Source organism: Eucyclogobius newberryi, unplaced genomic scaffold, assembly GCF_026437365.1.
Source record: "Eucyclogobius newberryi isolate DKJ021-1_F unplaced genomic scaffold, fEucNew1.0.hap1 SCAF_15, whole genome shotgun sequence".
Classification (NCBI taxonomy): Eukaryota; Metazoa; Chordata; class Actinopteri; order Gobiiformes; family Gobiidae; genus Eucyclogobius; species Eucyclogobius newberryi.
This window is the reverse complement of record NW_027315779.1, coordinates 10922759-10946366: the sequence shown is the minus strand read 5'-3', so window position 1 is coordinate 10946366 and position 23608 is coordinate 10922759. Positions and strand designations below refer to the sequence as shown.

The 23608-nt window shown below is 42.7% G+C and overlaps 3 protein-coding genes across 4 annotated transcripts; 2 read left to right on the top strand and 1 right to left on the bottom strand.

Moving 5' to 3' along the window:
* Positions 1-247: 247 nt before the first annotated feature.
* Positions 248-10982, bottom strand: pgap2 (post-GPI attachment to proteins 2). Of its 2 annotated transcripts, XR_011926936.1 has the most exons (6): positions 10789-10982; positions 2333-2582; positions 1891-1997; positions 1622-1730; positions 1364-1549; positions 1307-1321 (listed from the first exon to the last, which is right to left on the bottom strand). XR_011926936.1 is itself a non-coding variant. In XM_072446014.1 (5 exons), exons 1-5 carry the CDS (start codon positions 10948-10950, stop codon positions 1419-1421), a joined length of 759 nt encoding a protein of 252 aa, XP_072302115.1. In that variant the 5' UTR covers positions 10951-10982; the 3' UTR covers positions 248-1418. The 2 variants fall into 2 exon arrangements, 1 of the variants encoding a protein (XP_072302115.1); XM_072446014.1 differs by having other exon boundaries at positions 248-1549.
* Positions 10983-12139: 1157 nt separating this feature from the next.
* LOC140360684 (uncharacterized) lies at positions 12140-13331 on the top strand. The gene is made up of 2 exons (XM_072446012.1): positions 12140-12853; positions 12890-13331. Exons 1-2 carry the CDS (start codon positions 12226-12228, stop codon positions 13162-13164), a joined length of 903 nt encoding a protein of 300 aa, XP_072302113.1. The 5' UTR covers positions 12140-12225; the 3' UTR covers positions 13165-13331.
* A 4389-nt stretch (positions 13332-17720) lies between these two features.
* timd4 (T cell immunoglobulin and mucin domain containing 4) lies at positions 17721-22329 on the top strand. Its single transcript, XM_072446013.1, has 8 exons — positions 17721-17841; positions 18354-18517; positions 19118-19280; positions 19366-19473; positions 19532-19608; positions 21115-21226; positions 21299-21323; positions 22228-22329. Exons 1-8 carry the CDS (start codon positions 17778-17780, stop codon positions 22307-22309), a joined length of 795 nt encoding a protein of 264 aa, XP_072302114.1. The 5' UTR covers positions 17721-17777; the 3' UTR covers positions 22310-22329.
* Positions 22330-23608: the final 1279 nt, after the last annotated feature.

The window sequence follows — 23608 nt, the reverse complement described above, 5'->3', positions numbered from 1 at the left end:
TGATTTCGAGGTTCAGTCGCTTTAAACCTGGTTTGAGACGTCAGACTTTGAAGGAAGAAATTCTGATATTTTATGTGTTAAATGACGAAGTAAAAGTCTTTTATGTCTTGTGTTCACGAAATCATAATTAACAGACAATTTTGTTTATGGAAAGACCACATAAAATGGACTCAAACATCGATCAAAAAGAGAAAATAAATCCCTGGTACAAAGAGCTCTGAATCAAGCTTTATTACAAATGTATTTCTAACAAAAGTCCATTAATGCTGCTTCACTTTTGTGCTTTGACAATGATGAAATGTTTTATCGTTTTGCTTTAGTTTCATCAACATAAATTGCGCTCTTAAAGGGCCCGTATCATGCAACATCGACTTTTCAGAGCTTTTAACCTTCTTACAGTGCTATTGGTGCTCGTATATGGGCCCGAAGTGGATTTTGATTGATTTGTGCTTCTTTAGCAGAACAGTCTCTCTCCTTCTCCTCGGATGAGCAGACTGACAGTTTCAGCCCCTCCTCGAGGAAGCACTTTGTACCTGAAACACTTACAACTTATTATTAAATATACCCTCAGGGTAGATTACGAAACGGGAAAAATAGCATGATATGGGACCTTTAAATTCAAGCAAAACATTTGATCTTTTGCAGCTTTTACATCTGTGAAAAATGTGTGTCAGACAGTAGAAATGAGGCTCCTACGTTTATTAGCATAGCAGCTAGCATTAGCATGCTAACGACCCGAAACAAACCGCTCCGCCTCAGTCTGTAGGGATCTCTAAGTCCACTGGTCCTCCTGACCACAGTCTGGACAGAAGAGAAAGAACCCTTTGTTTTCAGACTTCTTATTGGCTCCGCCCACAGGGAACATGCAGCATTTGTCCTCCAGTTGGCAGTAGTGTGTGACGTCCCTTCAGAACCATGAATAAGACACAATTTACTGTGAAAGTCATAACTCAAGACGTTCCTTGCGTTGGTTTTCTGCTTTAACAAAGACATCTGATTAAAAAAGGACAAACACTAAAAACGTTTGTGGTTTTCTTTTGGCTGTTAAAACGTTCCCGATTAGCTGAGGATGAAACCAAAGACACCTACAGCCGGCTCTGGAGACGAGAAACGATCAAATAAAAATAAAAGTGACTACGAGGCAGTCGATTTATAAAATATAGCGTGGAATTCTTACAAAAAGTGCACGTACAGACGAACTAGAACAACTTCGTCTTTCGAGTTTTTTGACCATTTTTACCTCATTTCTGTCTCGATTTGTCTTTTCAGAGCTCACACTTTGCACACGCTTCATGAATGAGACCCCAGAACGGCCCTTGTGCTTTCTGTCACAAAGACACCAGAGCTCGTGTCCTTTTTGCACGCGTAGAGTCTTCTTACAAACCGCGTCTGCGTTGGGGGGCGTGGTTCCAGCACACTCAGTAGCGTTTGTCCTCCGACGGCGTGGAAACCATCACCTCTTGGCTCCTGAAGTCCCAGAGGGCCGTCATGTGGAAGGCCATGTTAGAGAAGACCACCAGATACTCGAAGAGCGCGAACAGCGTGTAGACTGCGGAGGGACGAGACCCGGGGTCATTTATCAAGACGCGCGGTTTATTTGGCTTTTACGGCGCACAAATACCTCCGTGCTCGCAGTACTTGTTGTGTCGCCTGAAGAAGTAGAACGCGCAGCCACAGCAGAAGATGTTAGACAGGAAGAGACGCAGCTTCCACCGGTATGAGGTCACTTCCTGCGCACAAAGGAAGTGGATTATTTTATTCACCTTTATTTAACCAGGTAAGAAACACAAAGCCCCAGTCTCAGGGCCCCCCCCAGTCTCAGGCCCCCCCCAAGTCTCAGCCCCCCCAGTCTCCAGTCTCAGGCCCCCCCAGTCTCATGCCCCGTCTCACCTCTGAGTGGAGCGAGTGTCTCTGGATGACAAACCACAGTCGAAGCGTTGTGAGCATGTGCAGAAGCGCGCTGCCGATGAACATGATGAAACCGTATTTATGAACCTCTGCAAACAGAAAACGCCTGTTCAACTGAGTGTCAGATCAGAACTGCCATGTCATTTATGTGGATTTGGGCTCTTGTTTGCAGTCTGGTTGCTAGGTAACAGCTGTGGAATTATTTGTGCACATGTCCCACCAGGAAGTACAATTATACTTTACAAAACTGGTCCAACTGGAGACAAACGGGCAAAATGTTTAGTCAAATCTGAAATATAATTGTGTTTTAAGTTAAATGTGACTTTAAAATTAGAAGACAGAGTTAAGTAAACAGCAAAATAATTGATAAAATAAGTAGATAACTCATGATGACTGTGGTGGATGACTCAAGGGCCTCACTCACCGTACGTCTCGGTGGAGCCCACGTACGTCAGCACCAGGAGCCCCGTGTTCTCCGTGAGGCTGAGCAGCAGAGTGAGCGCGCTCAGAAGTTGCTCCAGCGTGCGGCCCCCGAACTGTCGGCGGTAGAAGCAGAAATACGCCGCGGACACGAGGTAACGAGGCGCAGAGTGAAGTCCGATGAAGCCTCTCCAGATGTAACGCTCCGGGACGCGGCTGATCGCGGAGCTGATGGACGGGAGGTAGTTGGTCACCTGCCAGAGGAAGCAGCATCAGCATCATAATTATCATCATCAACATAGTCATCTTCATCATCATGGTAATTGTCATCATCAAAGTAGTCATCATCATCATCATCATCATCAAAGTCATCATCGTAGTCCTCATGGTAATCATCATGGTAATCATCAAAGTCATCGCCATCATCGTAATCATCATCGACAAAGGTCGACATTAAAACTAGATCGATAATGCACTTTAAAAATTAAAAGGTTTTATTGTGCGTGTTTTAAAGTCTGTGCGACTACGATTATTATATTTATTTATTTATTTAGTATTATTATTATTATTATTATTATTATTATTATTATTATTATTATTATTATTATTATTATTATTATTATTAATTATTCTTTGAGTATCCTGCTTCCGAAGAGTGCACACGCTTTTTTGCTCGCTCCGCTTGCTATCGCTGCTTTCCTTATTTATTTTGCTTTTTAATCAGTTTTTGTCTTCCAAACATTTTTGCTTTAGACTTTTTCAAGTAAACCAAGGATTTTAAGAATTTTTTTCCAGTTTTAACGACAAATCTGACGTCAGCGACATGTCCGGGAGAAGAAGGGAGAAAGACTGTGAACGCTGTCGGAAATATCAACAACAAATTAATGAGCTGAAAACACGGATATTTGTTTTGGAATCTGAAAAAGTTCTTCACGATACCATTCCTGTGTCAACCGATGGTAAGAAGAGCATACTTTTTACAAGAAAAACTGCTACTTTCAACCTAAACCGCAGTGACTCTGTGTCGTTTCCAAAACTGTCTAAAAACCAGAAAGACCAGGCTGTTTCTTGGAACAAACTTGGAGCAAAGCCTAAACGATACAAAGATAACGTGAAGTCACCTAAAATACAGCTCACCAACAGATTTTTACCACTTTCAGAGATGGAATTAAATGAAAAAAGGAAAGATGACTTGGCCAAAATACAGCGAGGAGGATCTGTGCCAGGAGCCAAGGTCACGCAGATTGTTTTAGTTGGGGACGGCGCGATAAGTCACGTGACGCATGAAAAGATAACACATTCTTTTCCAAGCGCCACCGTTTCTGAGATAACGTCACTCCTTCCAAATATTATGGCTAAGCATGGAGGAGCTAAACAGCTGATTGTGCACGTGGGTGCAGTGGACATGCGGCGGGAACAGACTGAAGTTTTGAAAAAAGACTTCTTGAAGTTATTCGACGTGCTTGATAAAATGGAAATCAAAACATTCATAAGTGGACCTCTTCCAAACATCGACAGGAGGATAAACAAGTTTAGCCGGCTTCTTCAGCTGAACACATGGCTGTCCAAAGAGTGTACCCCTAGAGGACTACACTACATTGAGAACTTCTATCTATTCTGGAAACGAGAGGACCTGTTTAAGAGAAATGGCCCCCACCTATGCAGAGGTGGAGTGAGGGTGCTGACAGAGAACCTGCTCCACGCTCTGAGGCATTGGACTGGGCCTGGACAGGGTCCTGAGCAGATAGTTAGAGAAGAGAGGAATGAGAGAAGAATTCCTGCGTTGCCGGGACTTATTGTCACATTAAAAATCAAACCAACCCGGGGCCCTATGTAAAAAGAGCCCCCCCTAGTGCTATTTCTGTAGTCACATCATCACACAGATGGAAAAACAAAATGCGAGCCAGGCCCAATCTGAGAAATGTGATTCATATTCCCTGTGAAAAGATAAAGCCCAGTCCCACTGAAACTAGTCTGAAACTTGCTGTGCTAAATGTCAGATCCTTATGTAACAAATCTCTCTTAATTAATCATTTTATTTCTTCTTATAATCTTGATTTTATGTTTTTAACTGAAACATGGCTTGACAAAAACACAGGAAATGTAGTTCTGATAGAATCTGCTCCACCCAACTTTAAGTTTGAATCTGAAACACGAGAAAACAAAAAAGGGGGTGGAGTCTGTGCTGTCTTTAGAGATGAAATAATTACCCGCAGGTTGTCTTTTGGGGTGTTTTCATCATTTGAGTATGTATCCTTTAAAATGGAGCTAAAACGGTCTCCATCCATTCTCTTCATTGTTTTATACAAGCCTCCCCAGCACTGCCAACGTTTTATTGATGATTTTACCGAGATGCTTTCAGTCATATGCACAGACTTTGATGGTTTGGTCATTACAGGTGTTTTCAATGTGCATGTTGATAATATTTGTGACAGAAACGCTAAAGAGCTTGATGCTGTCCTTGAAACCTTTAGTCTTACTCAGCATGTGAGAGTCCCCACCCACAGCAAAGGACACACTCTAGAGCTCATAATTACAAAGGGGGTAAATATTTCAAATGTTAATGTGATCGATGTTGCTCTGTCTGATCATTTCTGTGTCTTCTTTGACCTGTCTGTTTCTCCCAAACCTCCGGTTGGTCCTGCAGTTGTTCAGAGGAGACACATAAGTGATGGCACAGGTGCACTGTTTATGGAAATGATAAACTTTGAAAATGTCTCATGTTCTAATGTAAATGATTTGTTGAACTCTGTTACATCTAGTGTTTTGAATGTTCTGGACACCATCGCCCCTATAAAGGCTAAAATGGTTAAAAATAAGCAGAAGGCGCCGTGGAGAAATGATGATTCGGTCAGGGCACAGAAAAGGGAGTGCCGCAGGGCCGAACGGAAATGGCGCAAGTCAAAGCTCCAGGTTCAAAAAGAGATTTACAAAGAAAAGCTGAACATGTACAACCTAATCTTATGTAGAACTAGGGAAAGATATTTTTTCTGAAATAATTGGAAGCTGCAGTAACAACTCGCGTGTCCTGTTTGCCACAGTAAACAGATTAACAAACCCTCCAGCTCAGCTGCCGTTAGAACTCATTTCCACATCCAAGTGTAATGAGTTTGCATTATTCTTTAATGACAAAGTTCAGGGCATTAAAAATGCTATAAATCCCACAATGCAAAAAATTACCCTAAAACCACCAAGACACTTAGAGCTAACTCACTTTGCACCAGTAACTGACAAAACTGTCCATGAGATCATCACCAGTCTGAGTTCATCTACATGCTGCCTTGATGTGTTACCCACCAGATTTCTAAAGTCTGTGCTGAACAGTTTGTTAAGATAAGATAAGATAGCACCATTCACTCACATAGTTAACATGTCGCTTCAATCTGGAACATTCCCAATGTCTTTGAAAACTGCGGTCATAAAGCCTCTCCTAAAGAAGAGCAGTCTTGATGCCGCAGTACTGAGTCATTACCGGCCCATCTCTAATCTGCCATTTTGGGGCAAAGTCCTTGAAAAGGTTGTTTACCAACAGCCAGGGCCGGCCTAAGCCTTCAGGGGGCCCTAAGCGAAAACATTTTTGGGGGCCCCTCACCACGTCATCAGAATCAGTTTTATTGCCATTGTCAGTAAACAATTCACATATGGGAACTTTCTTCAACGCAAACAAAGCGCACCAAAACGCCAGGGCATCCGTTTGCCAGTTAGTTTATTCTCAACACCTCACAAGCTCAAATATTGATAACTTAAATCCCACAATGCAACTTGGTATTCCGCTGACATCACCTCTACTCCCTGTACAAATAATACACGTCCCAGATATGTTTTTGGGCGTATTTGTGGACGTTAAGGGTCTACAGCCACATTAGCCCATTAGTTTAAATTAATGAACAGGGGGGGTCTGGGGGCCCTCCCCCAGAGATTTTCAGACCTTTTTTGGGTCTTCTGCTGCATTTTAATGTGGTCCAGCCGGCTAAAGTAAGAGTCAAATGTTGAGGTTGTAATGCTATAAAATGATGATGTGATGAAACTGTGCCAGGAGAAAATGACTAAAGCCAGTTAATACATTAGTGTACTTAATTACTCAATACAATATTGGCTATGAAAAATAAGTATGATCAAATTGATTCATTTTAACTGAAAATGTAAAAGTAATAGTTATCCTTACTAATTTATCTTTTACAGCTCCCAACTGTTCCTTCTTGCTAAAGTGACAAAACAAATTATATTAAATTAAACAAATGGCATAAGCATTGCTTGATTAACAATTAACACTGATAAAACTAGACAGTGCAAAAATGTTATTCCCAGAGAATGAACAGAACGTGAAGTGAAGGTCCAAGCTTAGCTATAGTGAAGAGACTGCATTTCTGCAGCTTTGCCACTTTTGTATAAAAATATATAGTATTATTCTATAACAGACGTAATCATAATATGTCTGGTTATTTTTCACTATCAATTTATTATAATTTATAACAAATAGTCTAATGATGCTTTTTAAATAAATTGAAATGTTTTATTGCTCAATTAAAAGTGAATTACAATATAAATGTTTGTTCTGATCAGAACATCACACACTGGACTCCTGCATGAAACAATGCTGCGATGTGATTGGCTGATGGACCTTACACACATAAACCTTTACATTCCTCTCATTCCACTTTAAGAAGTCAAACAGACATCACGAGTCACGATTGATCTCACACATGGTGATGTGAGAGAGAAAGACGCAAACTCAAACCCGCTCATCTCTGACTGAGGCTGCACAGGGGCCCGGGACAGGGGCCCGGGACAGGGGCCGCACACTGTGCACTCCAAAGTCTCACGTCAGAGGTTCTGGACGAGACGGAACTTAGTGACCTGGGCCATAGAGGCCCCTCACCGGCCTCACCTGCAGCTCACACCACCGGGCTGGTGTAAATGTGAAGCTTATTATCTTTCATTCAGACACATATTATTGTGCGCGGGGCAGAGCTCTCGTCGCCTCCAGCCTGAGCAACTAACGTGACAGAATCGCGTTGTTTCAAACAGCAGCATTAAGATAAGATAAGATAAGATAAGATATTCCTTTATTGTCCCACATGGGGAAATTTCATTGGTGCAACGCAGGTAGATACAGAGGTAGATACAGAAGAACAGATCACTTATAGGAAGTCTGAAAAACACTTTCAGTAGAAGATCTCCTATAAATAAATAAAAACTCCCATAGACAAATAAATAAATAAATACCATTGCATGTGATCCCGACAGTAATTAACCGTCTCTTTGTGAGATAAGTTCAATACCTGGAGAGTGTTGTTGAGTTTGCAGTTTCTTTACATCGTCAAGAAGTTTCTTCTTTCGTTTTTCGGCATCGGGGGGATATATTCCTCTGGACATGAGGACCACGCAGGGACCACGTTGTGTTGTGTTTTTGTTTTGCTCTTCTGCTCGCGCATAATGCAGTTGCCCAATCAGCGCAGGTCTGGTGCCTTGGTTGCCAGATTGTCATTACAAATAAATGCGGTTTGTGCGTTATGTTACCGCTGTGTGCGCTGCCGCGCCAGCAGCGCTACTACACTAGTGGCGCACGCTGCGCTTGCACTTCGCATAAGACGGGTTGCCAGATTGGGGGCCCTATTAACTCCTCGGGGCCCTACGCGGCTGCCTAGTTCGCTTATAGGTTGGGCCGGCCCTGCCAACAGCTCACAGATTTCCTCTTAATAAACAACTCATTTGATGTTTTTCAGTCAGGTTTTAGACCTCATCACAGCACTGAGACTGCTCTTGTCAAGGTGACAAATGACATCCGCCTGAACACTGACACGGGCAAAGCCTCAGTCTTAATTCTGTTAGATCTGAGTGCTGCTTTTGACACTGTCGATCATGGGATCCTCTTACAGAGACTAGAGGACTGGGTGGGCATCACTGGCACTGCCCTAAACTGGTTAAGGTCCTATCTGGAAGACAGGAAGTACTTTGTTGAAATTGGTAGCTGTGTCTCAGACCACATGACCCTGACCTGTGGAGTGCCCCAAGGGTCAGTCCTGGGTCCCCTTCTGTTCAACCTCTACATGCTGCCGTTAGGTCAGTTGATACGCAGTGAAAATGTGTCCTATCACAATTATGCAGACGAAACTCAGATCTATGTTTCACTATCGGCAGGTGACTATGGACCAGTAGATTCACTCTGTCACTGCATCCAACAGATCAGTTTGTGGATGCAAAACAACTTTCTCCAGCTGAACTCAGACAAGACTGAAATAATCGTTTTTGGCCCACAGAAACAAAGAGAAAGTGTTAGCGGTCACCTCCAGAGTCTCACTCTAAAACCTACAAACCAAGTTAGAAATCTGGGGGTAATAATGGACTCAGACTTGAACTTTAATAGCCACGTCAAATCAATAACATCAGCAGCTTTTTACCATCTAAAAAACATTGCCAAAATCAAAAATATAGAGTCAAAACCAGATTTAGAGAGACTTATCCATGCGTTTGTCTCCAGTAGATTAGACTACTGTAACGGCCTGCTCACTGGCCTCTCCAAACGAGTTGTAAAACAGCTGCAGTACATCCAGAACGCTGCTGCTCGGGTCCTGACCAGAACCAGGAAGTATGATCACATTAGTCCTGTTCTCAGGTCTCTGCACTGGCTCCCTGTGGCTCAGAGAATAGACTTTAAAGCAGCTCTGCTTGTGTACAAGTCTCTCCATGGCCTAGCACCAAAGTACATCTTGGATATGTTAGTGCCATATGAACCATCTCGGACTCTGAGGACCTCAGGGACCGGCCTCCTGCTGGTGCCCAGAGTCAGGACAAAACATGGGGAATCTGCGTTTCAGTTTTATGCAGCTAAAACCTGGAACAGTCTTCCTGAAGATGTGAGACAGGCTTCAACTCTGACAATGTTCAAATCTAAGCTAAAAACAGTTTTGTTTAGCTGCGCATATGACTGAAACAATTTTTTTTTTGCACTCTTCTCTTTTGTTTGTGATTTTATTAGTTTAGAAAATCAGTTGGATTGATAATTTTTAATTTAGTTAATTTTATTGTATTTCTGTTTCTGTAATTTCTTTGTGATTTGAATGCATTTTTCCTGCTGTGTGAAGCACTTTGAATTGCCTTGTGTATGAAATGTGCTCTACAAATAAACTTGCCTTGCCTTGCCTTTTATATCATTATATGTTATCATTATATTTGACTAGTCACATTTAATCATCTCTACAATATATATTAAAATGTAGATATGTAGAATGTTGTTTTGAATATTGATTATCAAGTTTATAATTTTAATAAAGAGAGTTTATTTAAAAAAGAACCAAAACACTTTCAAATGAGGATAAAAGGTGATATTTTTGCACTTTTGTGATTATGTCGTTTGACTATTGTTTTGTTATCGGGATTGTTCAGAAAAATACAGATTTGTGTCAATATTGCCAATATCACTATCAATAGAAATCTAGGGTCTAAGTGTAAATAATAAAAAGGTTTAGCATTAGGCTGAGCAAAATAATATGTCTGTTTGCCGTAACCCGACCGACCCGGTACAAAATCAGCATTTTGTTAAAAAAAAGTCAAATTCTTTTATTTTTCAAATATTTCGCCAACTCACCGACCGGTCTTTCCTAAAGCGTTGTGTAGAATAATTTTATAGCACTGTTAAACCTATCTTTCATCCCAAGGGACAAATAACATTGCGCACCGCATATGCGACATCATTTTCGGTCCTCCATAGGAGTCTGTATTAGACAGATCATGCAGGAGGGAATCCATATTGTCTTTAACATGTTGAATTGGCTCTGTCAGCGCCACTGGACTAGCCACCGCTCATGCCGTTCTGCGTCATGGTGTTGCTTCATGTTAAATTTGACACGGAAACACACCCAGCAGCGTCATCACAACAAACATGGCGGCGCCCGTGTCCCCCTCATGATTCCCCCACTCGACCTTCGCTACCAAAATAAAAGAAAGCGACGTACAAAAGGTCAATTGAAATATCTTAAAAATCGGGAGATTTAGTCTCCCGATCGGGTTGATCGAGACGTTTTACGTCATTGACTGTTGAAGCCTGACGGTCACTCCGAGTCAAAAAATGGCAAAATTTGTATTTTTTTTTTTTTGCCTTCAAAGTAAAAAAAAATAATAATAATTTACCTACCGACTGACCCACTTGAAAAATGTTGGCTCGGGTTACAGCAAACAGACAATTTATTTGGGGCAGCCTTATTGAATCTCTGAAGTCACAAAAACACATCATGACCTCATGGGCTTTGTACGCCAAAGCAATGGGAGGAGTACTTTTACGGACTACGACAGAGTCTGAGGACTACGAAACGTCTGAGGATTAAAGTCTGGCGGTAATGCAACACTCGGATGCCAACCGCCATAAAAAAAACAACAACAACAACAACAACAACAACAATCTCTGAAGTCTCGATGTCCAATAGAAATAAGCGGTTTGCCTGGTGGACTCGGGCGCAGTACCTCACAGTGTGTATAGGTGGCGTCGTGGTAGTGGTACTTGAGTGCGACGGCGAGACAGACGAGGAGGCCCCCGAACGGCAGCATCACGGTCCCGACGGCCAAGTGCGTGAAGGGGACTCGAAACAGTGGCCGGTCACGCTCCAGGCCGCCGTACGGCAGCATCCTTCAGCAGACAGGGGCCCAACGACGGGGGGCCTGACGCAGGGGCCTTCAGAGGAGCTATGGAGTACTTCTGATATATTATTCAAAGCAGGCAGTACTGAGCAACAGATCCGTCACAATAACACATTTAAGTTACACATTTGGCTACACTAAATATGACTTTTCTACTGTTTTCTCTTATTTGTATTTTCATATACTTTATATTTGATCAAATTAATTTAATTACATAAAGGAAATAATTCTGTTGGCAAAACATCACGGTATTTTAAGTGCTCACTGCTCAGTGTCTCAGTGAGAAACTTACTTTAGGACTAAAAACATGTTCAATCATGCGCCTTTTGTTTTGTTTGAAAAATGTAATAAAATATTTTTTTTTAAAAGATTTTGCTGTAAATTGTCTGCATTGTCTGCAAGGTTGCTTAGTGATGACATCACAGTGGGATTCCGTTTTAGAACTCGGCAATACTTGTAATTTTAAACTTGTATTGTATTAATTTTACTTCACAAACTGCCACTCGACTGATGTAAAACGATGATTATTATTTACCACAGGGATTGTCCCACCAAACAAGCTAATTTTAATAAATAAAAAGTCTCGTCTTAGAGCAAAAAACAAAAAAACTACCACATAAACTTGAACATACGGTCATTTCAGCCATTGTCATTCAAGTTTGTGATCCTATTCCAGGCAAATACGTCGATATTGTCTGAAATATCGGTTAAAAACTCACCTTTATTCCGTCCTCAGCTTCATTAATCCGCCTGTTTCTGCTTAAGTTCCACCTGTTAGCTCGCGTTAGCCTCCGGAGCTAACGACATGTCCTTGTGTTTAAACGGCTTCTTCTAATTCACCGGGACCAAACGAGACGGACACAAGGCGGCACGTGTGGCTCCGGATCGGGTCTGCTCAATGTCAACAATCCCGATCACCGTTTTATCAAAACTTTATCATGTTTGTTGTTAGTTTTGAACAAATCATCCACTCGTCACCGTCACCGGAAATTACGCTTTTAAATTGAAAGTTACTTCCTGTTCATGAATATCGAAATTATTTTTTTGTGTTATTTTAGATGAAATATAAATACACACATACAAAGACGAATACACCTTCCTCTACCAATAATTATTTTATTAGAATATGGAATAATTATTGAATAAATAAAAATAATAATTACGCCCTCCTCTTCCGGGTTAAGAGTTCGGCATCTGATTAACGGTATATTTGGTTCCGAACTGGCGTTTCTCGCACCTGCGGTTCGGTTTTGGTTGTGTACGATGTTTAAGGGCCGAATACTCCGCGCGTTTGTGAATGCGCGGCTGACTGCGGCTGCGGAAGATATCTTTGCGCTGTTCGAAAGCACGATAGCGGAGTACGAGGAGGAACTGCGCCGCGTCAGAGAGGAGAACCGGAGGAACCGGGAGCTGCTGGACCCGCTCATGAGCCCTAGAGTCCTGCTGCTCCAGACCGCGCCACGGACAGTCAATGTTACACGGGTCAAAGAGGAGGAGGAGGAGGAGCCGCCGCCGCCGTGTGCCCCTGTCCCCGAGCCCGCGTGCGCCAAGACGGAGAGACGCAAACGGAGACAAACCGATTACGGACCGGAAAGACACGGAGAGGACACACGGGGAGAGACACTTTTCCACGCAGAGGCTGAAGGAATCCACCACTACCATTTTCAGATCACAGACAGACGCACCGCTGCACAAAACCCGGGTGGATCCCCTGGAAACCCCTGTGGATATGCTGGAAACCCCGGTGGATCCCCTGGAAACCCCTGTAGATCCCCTGGAAACCCTTATGGATCCCCTGTAAATCCGTGTGGATACCCTGGAAACCCGGCCGGATTCCCTGATAACCCATGCAGATCCCCTGGAAACCCGGGCGGATCCCCTGGAAACCCGGGTGGATCCCCTGGAAACGATTCCGTGAACTCCGGAGACGTGTCGGGGCAGGGGAAGAGGCACCAGTGCTCTTTCTGCGCGAGAAGGTTCCGTAAAAAAGTGGATTTGCACCGGCACATTCGCGTCCACACCGGGGAGCGGCCCTACAGCTGCTCCGTGTGTCACAAAGCGTTCTCACGCATCGATAATCTAAACACGCACGAGAAGTTACACTCGGGAGACAAACCGTTCCGCTGTCAAACCTGTAAGAAGTCGTTCACGAAAATGTGCACTCTGAGAATGCACGTGCGGCAGCACAAGGTCAGCTCCTGACGTCATCATCTGGAACTGTCCCGGCGAATCGCGAGCGAGCAATATTTATGCACAAGAGTTATTTACACACAATAAACCAGGGTCACGTTCAGGCTGTGGTGGAAAGTACTGTACTACATTTGAGCTGAACTACTGTAAATACTTCTGACTGACCATGGACAGAATGAATATTATACTATTATGACTGGACAGGATGAATATTATATTATTATAGTATTATGACTGGACAGGATGAATGACCGTTACAGTGTCTTCTGTGAGGGCGGAGCTGAGCGATCACAGTAAGTGGAACTGGAGCTTTTTATAGCGTTTCCTTTACGTTTGTGTTTCTACCGATTTTGTATTATTTTAAAACAATAAAAGGTAAATTCACAAATGTTGGACCTGGTGGTTTCTCTTAGTGACAAACCTCAGAACGTTTGAATTACAACAAAGGGTTAGTTAGACAATAATATTGTCTAACTAACCCTTTGAATATTATTCATTTTAGCTGCCCGCCACCTGCATACATATTACTGGCCGATAGGGGTCACTGTTTAACAGTAAGTTCCGGGTTTACGGCCCGTGTCTTGTTACCATGGATGCATTGGTTGTTACTGGGCCGATGAAACAAAAACTGGCACAAAGTTCAACCTCTTCTCTTTATTCCGATATTTTTCTAACAATCCACTCAGAAAGTGGTGCCATTATTCAACTCCAAAGGCGAGATCGTGGTCAGGTGAAAGGACCTAAAGTGCATAAGACAGGTGTAACTATTAATAAATCCATGGTTAAACTACACATTTCATGATTGTATTTGAGATTTTACTCGATAGTTTTCCCATTTTTCCTCAGAGTTTTTCCCCAGTTTGACTTTAATAGTCACTTCCTGGTTTGGACATGAGCATATCATCACAGAGGTAATGCCACAACTGTTACCTAGCAACCACAATGCTAAAAAGGACCAAAATACACAAAAACGGTCATGACTTGACTTTCTTTTTCTTTTTTTTACTCTTCGAACAAAGTGTGTCCCCAATTTGAGCCATTAGCGGAATTTGCGTCAAGTCATGCTAGCTGTTAGCGTGACTCTATTTTCAGCATTTAAAACGCCAGACACGGTTAAAAATGTTCTTTGTCTGTTGTAGCTTTAGTTTGCCAATTATTTAAGCTAAATAAAGATTGTTAAGAAAGTTTCATAACTTTTATTCTTTCGGAAAAACTGATGTGGTTTCGCTCGGGTTTATTAATTGTCAAATGTTGTGTTTTCACCAACGCTGGGCTCATATTTAAAGGCGCAATGGACGATTTTTCGGCGATTTGAGAACTCAGGCGGAAGTGCTCAAGCGCACTCCCCCGTGCGGACCGATACAACACAAACGTGCGTTTGTTTATTAGCGCGACGAATCACATCACATCTCTTGTCTCCTGTAGATTTCCGTCTCTTCTGCGTCAGCTCGAACTCAGATTGGGCCAAAAACATCGTCCATTCCACCTTTAACGCAGAATAAAAGTCATATATAGTTAAATGTGGAGTTAACTGGGGAATCGCAGGGTCAATTTTGCGTTTTCAGTAAATTAGAAAAATATTAGAAAAATATTAGCAATACTAATAAAGCCATATTATTCCCTTGCATTTTCATTCTCAAAATGTCTGGTCATTTGACAAGTTTCTGTAAAATATCCTACTGCCAATGAAATGTAAAAATCTGCGTTTTCGATGGCGCTTGTTGATGACGTCCAGGGTTCAGAATAAGCGGTATGGCATCGACGCAATTTCTCAAATCCATTTGCACGCATTTGTCAGAAAAAAGTGTTTTTGTATCGCAGCTTTTGCGATGCAAAAATGTGTGTTCAATTGTATAACAAAAGCGCCTAAAAGTACTGATCACTCGTCAATCGATAATCAATAATGGACATGACACAATGTAGGACTCTGTGTTGTCATGACGAGTCCTGCTGCTGTCACAGATCGCGAGTCTGAGAGCGGGAGGGGCCACGTGTGGTGAAGTCGGATTTCTGAGGTCAATAGCTCCTAAACGCAAAAGTCTTTGCAGACCATTCACATGCCAAAATACTCCTATTTACACTGCCAAGTGACTACAACCTCGTGTTTAACAATCAGATGCGTATTTTGGCCGCAGCGAATTACAAGACGAGTGCTTAGGGACCGTCATCAAATGTGCAGCCGGAGCAGAGACGAGAGTACTTAGGGACTGTCATCAAATAGCAAAACGAAAAATGGAATGGAACGTCAAATAGAGCAATACAATTTGAATAACACATAAAATACACCATTATGGACGCCACAGCAACATTTATTTTTCCATCAGAAGTTTAAAGGTTGAATGGACGTTTATTTTGGCCCAAATCTGAGTCTTATTTCCTCGTGGCGTGGACTGCCCATTTGTCCTGCCACGTATCAATCATAAAACGCACCTACCGCTCACCTGCAGCCGCGTGAAGCTCATTCTCACGTTTCTGCGTGTCTAAGCGCATTGATCTATCATAATATAGTTCCCTCACTTTACGGGGCAAAATCAAGACCGAGAAAGACAGTTCGAGCTGACTCAGAAGAAGACGGAAATCTACGGGAGCCCTAATAAACAAACGCACGTGTGTGTTTTATCAGTCCACACGGGGGAGTGGCATGCACACTTTTTTGTGAGTGTAATGACATAATATAATATGTAAATGAGACTCCTGCAAATAGTCATCTGATTGATGAGGATATGGAAGAAAGTTGTAAATAAGGCCATCTGACTTTGTGTTGATTAATTTGTTCAACAACTTTTTTTTTTTTAATTTTATTTAAAAAGTGTTTAAAAGTTAATTTGTTAAGAGTTTTTTTTAAATAGAATGTTTACAAATACATTTTAAATAGATAATTGTGTTATATCAATGGAAAATATTGATTGTTAGTCACTTTCGTGTTTTGCTATGCAATTATCAAATTGCTATACACATTTGGAAAAATTAACAGATTGTTTAGCAGCGCCGCTGTACAAGTGAAAATCCTTAATCTGAGCCCTGACGTCGCAGAAGGAATCAGCTCCATCTTCTGGAAACATTTTCAGTAATTCCCGGAAACACGTGAGAACCCGCTGTGTACTTTAAAGCCATAAATATTCACATGACAAGAAGCTCAAGTGCAACATTTGTAAATCTCCCGTAGAGTCACAAAAAATACAAGTCCATAAATGTTGGATGCTAGAGGTATTAGGCCGACATAAAGCGCCCCCTACAGGTCAGACGAGTCATTGACCTAAAACGCAATATATCAACATATTGTGAATTTTGAAAAAAAAAAAAAAAAAATACTAATGTTATCACAGAATATCAATTTTTTTGTTTTATAATTTCACTTCCAGTTTGTAATTGATGACATCCCATGAGGAAATTACCCAGCAAACACTGGGCCAAAACTCATCTAATGTCACAATTTAGTTATTATATGAGAGCGACTTTATTTTGTTGAATTAATGTTTAAAGAGTCAAAAAAGTTGTTTCTTTGTGTAAATTCTGCATAAACTTTGACTGGAATGAGTGTCCCTGGTGTGATGTCACTTCCTGTCATTTTCCACAGATTTATTTTTAAATTATCTCAACAAATACCTGCTCGATTTGTGTAAACCTATAAGGTATATGTACAACAACCAAATAAAGTCAACATTAGACAGTCGTAAAAACCTGTCATAGGCACTTTAAAAGGTTCAGTTTATTTTTAAAAGTACGAGAACGTACTTTCTGCGTCACTAACGGACAAAAGTCTCCAGCGAGTCCATCAGATTGTGCCTTGTTTTGGTGAACGCAGCCGTCGCAGTGAATGAAACGAGGAGAATATTATAAAATAATGAGTGTTTTGTGACTCCGGGACGTCTCCGCGGCCTCAGAGTCGAGAGGGCAAAGGCCCAGACAGAGACGCTTTGTCCCAGAGGCTTTCGGGCGTCGCCGCAACACAAAACTGTGTCCGGCAAATGGAGAAATGAAATGTAAACTTGCACATTACAACAGGGCTAAACCAGGGCTAAACCAGGACTAAACCAGGACTAAACCAGGACTAAACCAGGACTAAACCAGGGCTAAACCAGGGCTAAACCAAAACTAAACCAGGGCTAAACCGGGGCTAAACCGGGGCTAAACCAGGACCAAACCAGGACTAAACCAAGGCTAAACCAGGGCTAAACCAGGGCTAAACCAGGGCTAAACCAGGACTAAACCAGGACTAAACCAGGACTAAACCAAGGCTAAATCAGGGCTAAACCAAAACTAAACCAGGGCTAAACCGGGGATAAACCAGGGCTAAACCGGGGCTAAACCAGGACCAAACCAGGACTAAACCAAGGCTAAACCAGGGCTAAACCAAAACTAAACCAGGACTAAACCAGGGCTAAATTAAAACTAAACCAGGACTAAACCAGGACTAGACCAGGACTAGACCAGGACTAGACCAGGTCAAAACCGGGGTTGAACCGGGACTAGACCAGGACTAAACCAGGACTACATTCTGAGGCTGGGGACAGGGGACCCTCAGTGTTTTTAAGCCCCGCCCTTCTTGATTCTGAGTCTTGTTTTGTTTCTCAACAAGAAACTTCTAATACTTTACTACTACTTCATCTGTTTTCGTACTTGTGATGGACGATATATTATTTACTCAAGTACAATTTTTCACGTTGGTGATGGTCCTGAACGGCAGAGGTAAAGTCTGGATTTAAAATGTCACGTTTTATCATTGTTTTGTCTTTTTATTCACAGATTGTGTAGTGTTTTGACAGTTTGGGCTGTGCTTTTGCTCTTGGTTTTGTCCAGGAAAAATCTAGACTTGATCCATTTCCATAAATACTTAGATCTGTCAATACTGCAGTAATAGAGACAAATGGCTTCTTTTAAAAAAATACTTTTTTCCATTTATAATTCATTAAGTATTAGTAATTATATTTGATGAAATGATATTGAACATGATTTTTTTTAATCAATGATTTACTTTACTTTTAGTTTAAAGATGTTATAACATCAAATTAAACACCTTTTCTTTTTTAATGTCAGGGTAAATATTCAGTAAGTGTGCTTTTATTCTTTATTGACTTATATATTTTTAATTTATGAACTTATTATTATCATCAAAACCGTTCACTTTAGCCTCCCTCGGTCCAAACGTTAGCCTGTTTTAGTTTTTTACAGCAGCACGTTTCCTGATGTGTTGTGTCCAGGCTGCAGTACCTACCGCGTGCCAGAGGGGGGCGTGGCGTCGCTCACGTGTCAGTACAGTGTGCACAGGTTCGGCCTGAGCAGAGTCTGCTGGGGACGAGACTGTGGAACCTTCTGGTGCAGCAACATCCTGGTCCAGACCGACGAGAACGGGGTCGTGTCCAAGGTCTGAAACAGGACTGAAACGGGACTGAAACTGAAACAGGACTGAAACGGGACTGAAACGGGACTGAGACTGAAACTGGACTGGAACTGGACTGAAACAAGCCTGAAACTGGACTTAAACTGGACTTGAACGGAACAGGACTGAAACAGGATTGAAACTGGACTGAAACGGGACTGGAACAGAACTGGAACTGGACTGAACAAGTCTGAAACTGGACTTAAACTGGACTTAAATTGGACTTGAACGGAACAGGACTGAAACAGGACTGAAACAGGACTCAAACTGAAACCGGACTGGAACAGGACTGAAACTGGAACTGAAACTGGACCGAAACGGGACTGGAACTGAAACTGGACCGAAACTGGACTGAAACAGGACTGGAACTGGACTAGAACTGGACTGGAACTGGACTGGAACAGGATTGAAACAGGACTGAAACAGGATTAAAACAGGACTGGAACTGGACTGAAACAGAACTGAAAAAGGACTGGAACTGGACTGAAACACTGGAACAGGACTGAAACAGGTCTGAAACCGGACTGAAACAGGTTTGAAGTCCAGACCAAACCCCGCCTGACCCCGCCCGCTGGTTTCCCTCAGGTATCAGATCGCTATCGTCTGACCGGAGATGTTCTGGACGGGGAGATGGACCTGGACATCCTGAACGTGCGTCGCTCGGACAGCGGGCCGTACTGCTGCCGAGTCGACGTCAACGGCATCTTCAACGACAAGAAGAGCATCATGAACCTGCGCGTGGTCAGAGGTCAGCGGTCACGCCGCGGGAAAGGGGGGCCGGATTAACGGGGGACACGCCCACGTCTCTCACTAAAACTATACGTCTGCTCCAGCTCCAGGTACAAATCCTCCTCCGACGACCACCACGACTACCACCACCACTACGATCATCACCACGACAACCACCACCACCACGGAGCAGGAGGAGGCCACGCCCACAGGTAAACGCCACATAGGTTCAGTTTGGAGCGTTTTTCGGACTGACTTTGTGTCTCGTAGTGAACTGGAGGGCGGTGCTGTCGTCGCAGCTCGAGGTCCTGAAAAACTCCACTCTCTTCCGATCCGAGCCGGTCAACGTGAGTCTCAAATACGTAGGATTAAGTACATACAAGTACATACAATATACACGGGAATACACGGGAATTAAGGTTACACAGTGTTGGAAAGGAAATGTAGTTTTTAGGCCAGAAAAATGGAAAATGGTTGACACAAACGGCACCGACGATCAAGGACTGGACATTAGAAAAATAGAAAAACAAACTAATTTGACCGACGCCGGATAATTTCACTCTCTGGTCTTAAAAAAATAAAAAAAGGAAATCCAATTGTGGTTAGGGGCGTAAAATTCCCAATTGTTTTTGGGAAATTGTAAACTTAGCTTTGCAATTTACAATAATATAAAATGGTCCAAGGCTTATAAAACATAATTGTTTCAGATTATATAAAGCAATTTCTGAATTATTTTTTTAACCTCGAGATGCGTCTGTAGTTCTCCTTCAGAACAGTCAATTCCCTTTTCATTGTCGATAATTCCCGGTAAATTCCATGGACATTGTTTTTTGCAATCTTTATCGCAAATAGATTTGGATTTTTAAAGACAGCTTTCAGTTCACATTGACTTTAAATTTTCAACATGAAAATAAAATAAATATCTTTATTTGGTCTTTTAACAGTTCTTTGTGGACATATTCATGCAGCAGCAGAAACATAATAAGAAGGCCGTGGCTGGAGAGTCGCGACGCGATCAAATAACCCAGCAGTTTCAGGGACCGCGGCATTTCCCTTATAGCCTCATGGCTAACCCTAACCTTAACCCTAACCCTAACCTTAACCCTAACCCTAACCCTAACCCTAACCCTAACCCTAACCCTAACCCTAACCCTAACCCTAACCCTAACCCTAACCTTAACCTTAACCTTAACCTTAACCCTAACCCTAACCTTAACCTTAACCTTAACCCTAACCTTAACCCTAACCCTAACCCTAACCTTAACCTTAACCCTAACCTTAACCCTAACCCTAACCCTAACCTTAACCCGGCGCGATCTAAAACGGCGCTAAGACGCGGTCAAATAGCGGCGCAGTTTCAGGGTCACATTAGTGTGGACACAGTGTCACGGTCACATTAGAGTGGACACAGTGTCACGGTCAGATGTTCATACTTTTTACACTCTGACCTGTGTTTTTACCTGTGTCTCCTGATCTGTCCAGGTTTGCACTGGTTTCATCACAGAAGATTGTTTTCTTGTCTTTAGCTCCACTTTTAGCGCAGCTCTAACGTAAACAACACCATCTCCTTTCTTTCTTCCTCGTGTTTCCCAAAACCTCTTTCCCCGCTCAAATCTCTGCTCAATTCTGCACTTTTCAGCCCTCTGCACTCGCTCCAGCAGCACACACGGCAGCGCTGAGCAGCATGAGGGTGGGGCGGAATGTGGGGCTTGTAGTTCTAGCTATGTTCTGTATATCTACTGGAGATGAATAAATATAAGTAATGTTTTGTGGGCCGGATTAAAACGTCTGGGGGCGATGCATGGTTGACACTCCTGGTCTGTGTTGTGTGTTGTTGTGATCGTGTTGCTCAGGTGGAGGAGGCGGGGCCGTCCCTGTCCGTTCAGATAAACGTCCCAGTTCTGTCCCTGTCTCTCGGTGTCCTCTTGGTTTTGGCGGCGGTCGCGCTCTTCGTGGCTTTAAAACGTACGTTTCCGCCACTGCGTCGCGTTTAGCGTCAGTTTCCGGTTCATAATTTTGTGTTTTTATTCTTCACAGGCGGAAAAGGGCTCAAGTCCGGATGGTGAGTGGAACATACATTTGTCCAGTTCATGTCAATGCCACAGATTAGGATTGTTTAAGTCCGGATGAAGAGCTGTGTCAAAACTTTAGCGTATTTATACCTGTCGTACATGTAAATGATAGTTTTACACCTGTCGAGCAGGTATTTGTGGAGAAAACTGAAAAAAATCTGTAGAAAATGACAGGAAGTGACATCACACCAGGATGCCGCTTCAGAGTTTACATAAAGAAACAACTTTTTTGACTCTTTAAACATTAATTCAACAAAATAAAGTCGCTCTCATATATTTTTATTTGTCAAATAAAAAAATTGTGACATTAGATGAGTTTTGGCCCAGTGTTTGCTGGGCAATATCCTACTGTGATGTCATTAATTTAAAACAGGAAGTGCAATTATAAAACTAAAATATGTGCTATTCTGTGATAAAACTTGATAACATTTTAACGTGATAACATTAAAAATATATTTATCTTAACTGCATTTTACATCGATGAGTCATCCGACCTGTAGGGGGCGCTTTAAGAAAGGCTTTTTATTGTACTTCCTCTGTAAGGCTCATACTTTTTGGATATTTAAGTGTTTTTCTACATTTTCTCGACCGTTTTCACAGATTGGAAAACACGACAGCCACAGTCTGGTTTCTGTTGTACACGACTCATTATCAAATCCAATCAAATGTTCCTTTTATTTATTGGATTTATTTTTTTTAAATGCATTTTTCTTTTTTTGCAATATCGTACAAGTCATTTGATATTTCCTGTGTGGTTCTTCAGAATTTGTCATCGTGGTCCCGCGGTTGATTTCCCATGATCCTTAGCGAACAGTGCCCGATTGGTCGCGCCAACTGAAGTTGTGATGGTGTAAAAACAGTAAAAACCTCCTGTAACGTGTCATTTGTTTGTAGTTTTTCAGACGAGCCGCGTCACATCATCTACGAGATCCGGATGCGACGCCCGGTTCAAGAAAACATCTACACTTTGGACTGAACAAACTCAAACGTGCCATTTTACTTGGGCGTCGGTCAAATGTCTTTTTTAAAACATTTTTACAGAATAAATGTATTTAATGTCAATATTCTGTTTTTTCCTTCTTGGTTGAAATAAGTGAGTACACATTTAATTCAAACGGTGTTGTCGGTTGAAGAAGCCACCAGGGGGCGTCAGAGGCTCAAATCTGATCATTGATTTCTGGAGTTCCGATTATTGAAAAACGGTTTATGATTTTTGTTAGTAATGCTGCAGGTTTTAAAATGTATCTGGTTTGAGAGATTTGTCTCTTATCTTTCATAATAAAAACTATTAAAATGAGTTAACTCCAAATTCTAATTTTCTAATCTTTTTCAGATGTATTTTCCCCACTGTCCGGTCTCTAGATTTAAAATAACAGATCTAAACTGTCTTCCTTTTTTGGGTCGGGTTAAAGATCCATCCATCTTCTACTGAAAGTGTTTTTCAGACTTCCTATAAGTGATCTGTTCTTCTGTATCTACCTCTGTATCTACCTGCGTTGCACCAATGAAATTTCCCCATGTGGGACAATAAAGGAATATCTTATCCGGGTCGCGGGGGCAGCAGTCTAAGCAGGGAGTCCCAGACTTCCTCCTCCCCAGACACTTCAGCTCCTCCGAGGCGTTCCCAGGCCAGCCCAGAGACAGTGTGTCCTGGGTCTTCCCTGGAGCCTCTTCACAGTGGGACCTGACCGAAACACCTCCCCAGGGAGGCGCCCAGGAGGAACAGCGGCTCTACTCCGAGCTCCTCCCGTGTGGCCGAGCTTCTCACCTCATCTCTAAGGGAGCGCCCAGCCACCCGGCGGAGGAAACCAATTTCGACCGCTTGTGTCCGCGATTTCGTCTTTTGGATCATTACCAAAAGCTCCTGACCATAGGCGAGGGTAGGACCGTAGCTTTACCGGTAAAATCGAGAGCTTTGTCTTTGGACTCCGCTCCTTCTTTTCTGAATTTCCTCATGTGGGACAATAAAGGAATATCTTATCTTTACCACAACAGTCCAATGCAGCAATCCAACTGTCAATCTCACGTTCCATCCTTCCCTCACTCGTGAAAAAGACCGAGATACTTGAGCTCGTCCACTTGGGGCAAGGACACCCCGCCCCCCCGGAGACGGAGAGGGCAAAGACTCCCCGCCCCCCCGGAGAGGGAGAGGGCAAAGACTCCCCGCCCCCCTGGAGAGGGAGAGGGCAAAGACTCCCCACCCCCCCGGAGAGGGCAAGGACTCCCCGCCCCCCCGGAGAGGGCAAGGACTCCCCGCCCCCCCGGAGAGGGCAAG

Coding starts and splice junctions, on each gene's coding strand:
- pgap2 (XM_072446014.1), bottom strand. CDS start 10,950: ATGCTGCCGTACGGCGGCCTGGAGCGTGACCGGCCACTGTTTCGAGTC. Junction 1,731..1,890: donor GACACTCGCTCCACTCAGAG/GTGAGACGGGGC, acceptor CTTTGTGCGCAG/GAAGTGACCTCATACCGGTG. Junction 1,550..1,621: donor CAAGTACTGCGAGCACGGAG/GTATTTGTGCGC, acceptor GTCCCTCCGCAG/TCTACACGCTGTTCGCGCTC.
- LOC140360684 (XM_072446012.1), top strand. CDS start 12,226: ATGTTTAAGGGCCGAATACTCCGCGCGTTTGTGAATGCGCGGCTGACT. Junction 12,854..12,889: donor CGGATCCCCTGGAAACCCGG/GTGGATCCCCTG, acceptor TGAACTCCGGAG/ACGTGTCGGGGCAGGGGAAG.
- timd4 (XM_072446013.1), top strand. CDS start 17,778: ATGGACGATATATTATTTACTCAAGTACAATTTTTCACGTTGGTGATG. Junction 18,518..19,117: donor AGAACGGGGTCGTGTCCAAG/GTCTGAAACAGG, acceptor GGTTTCCCTCAG/GTATCAGATCGCTATCGTCT. Junction 21,324..22,227: donor AAAGGGCTCAAGTCCGGATG/GTGAGTGGAACA, acceptor ATTTGTTTGTAG/TTTTTCAGACGAGCCGCGTC.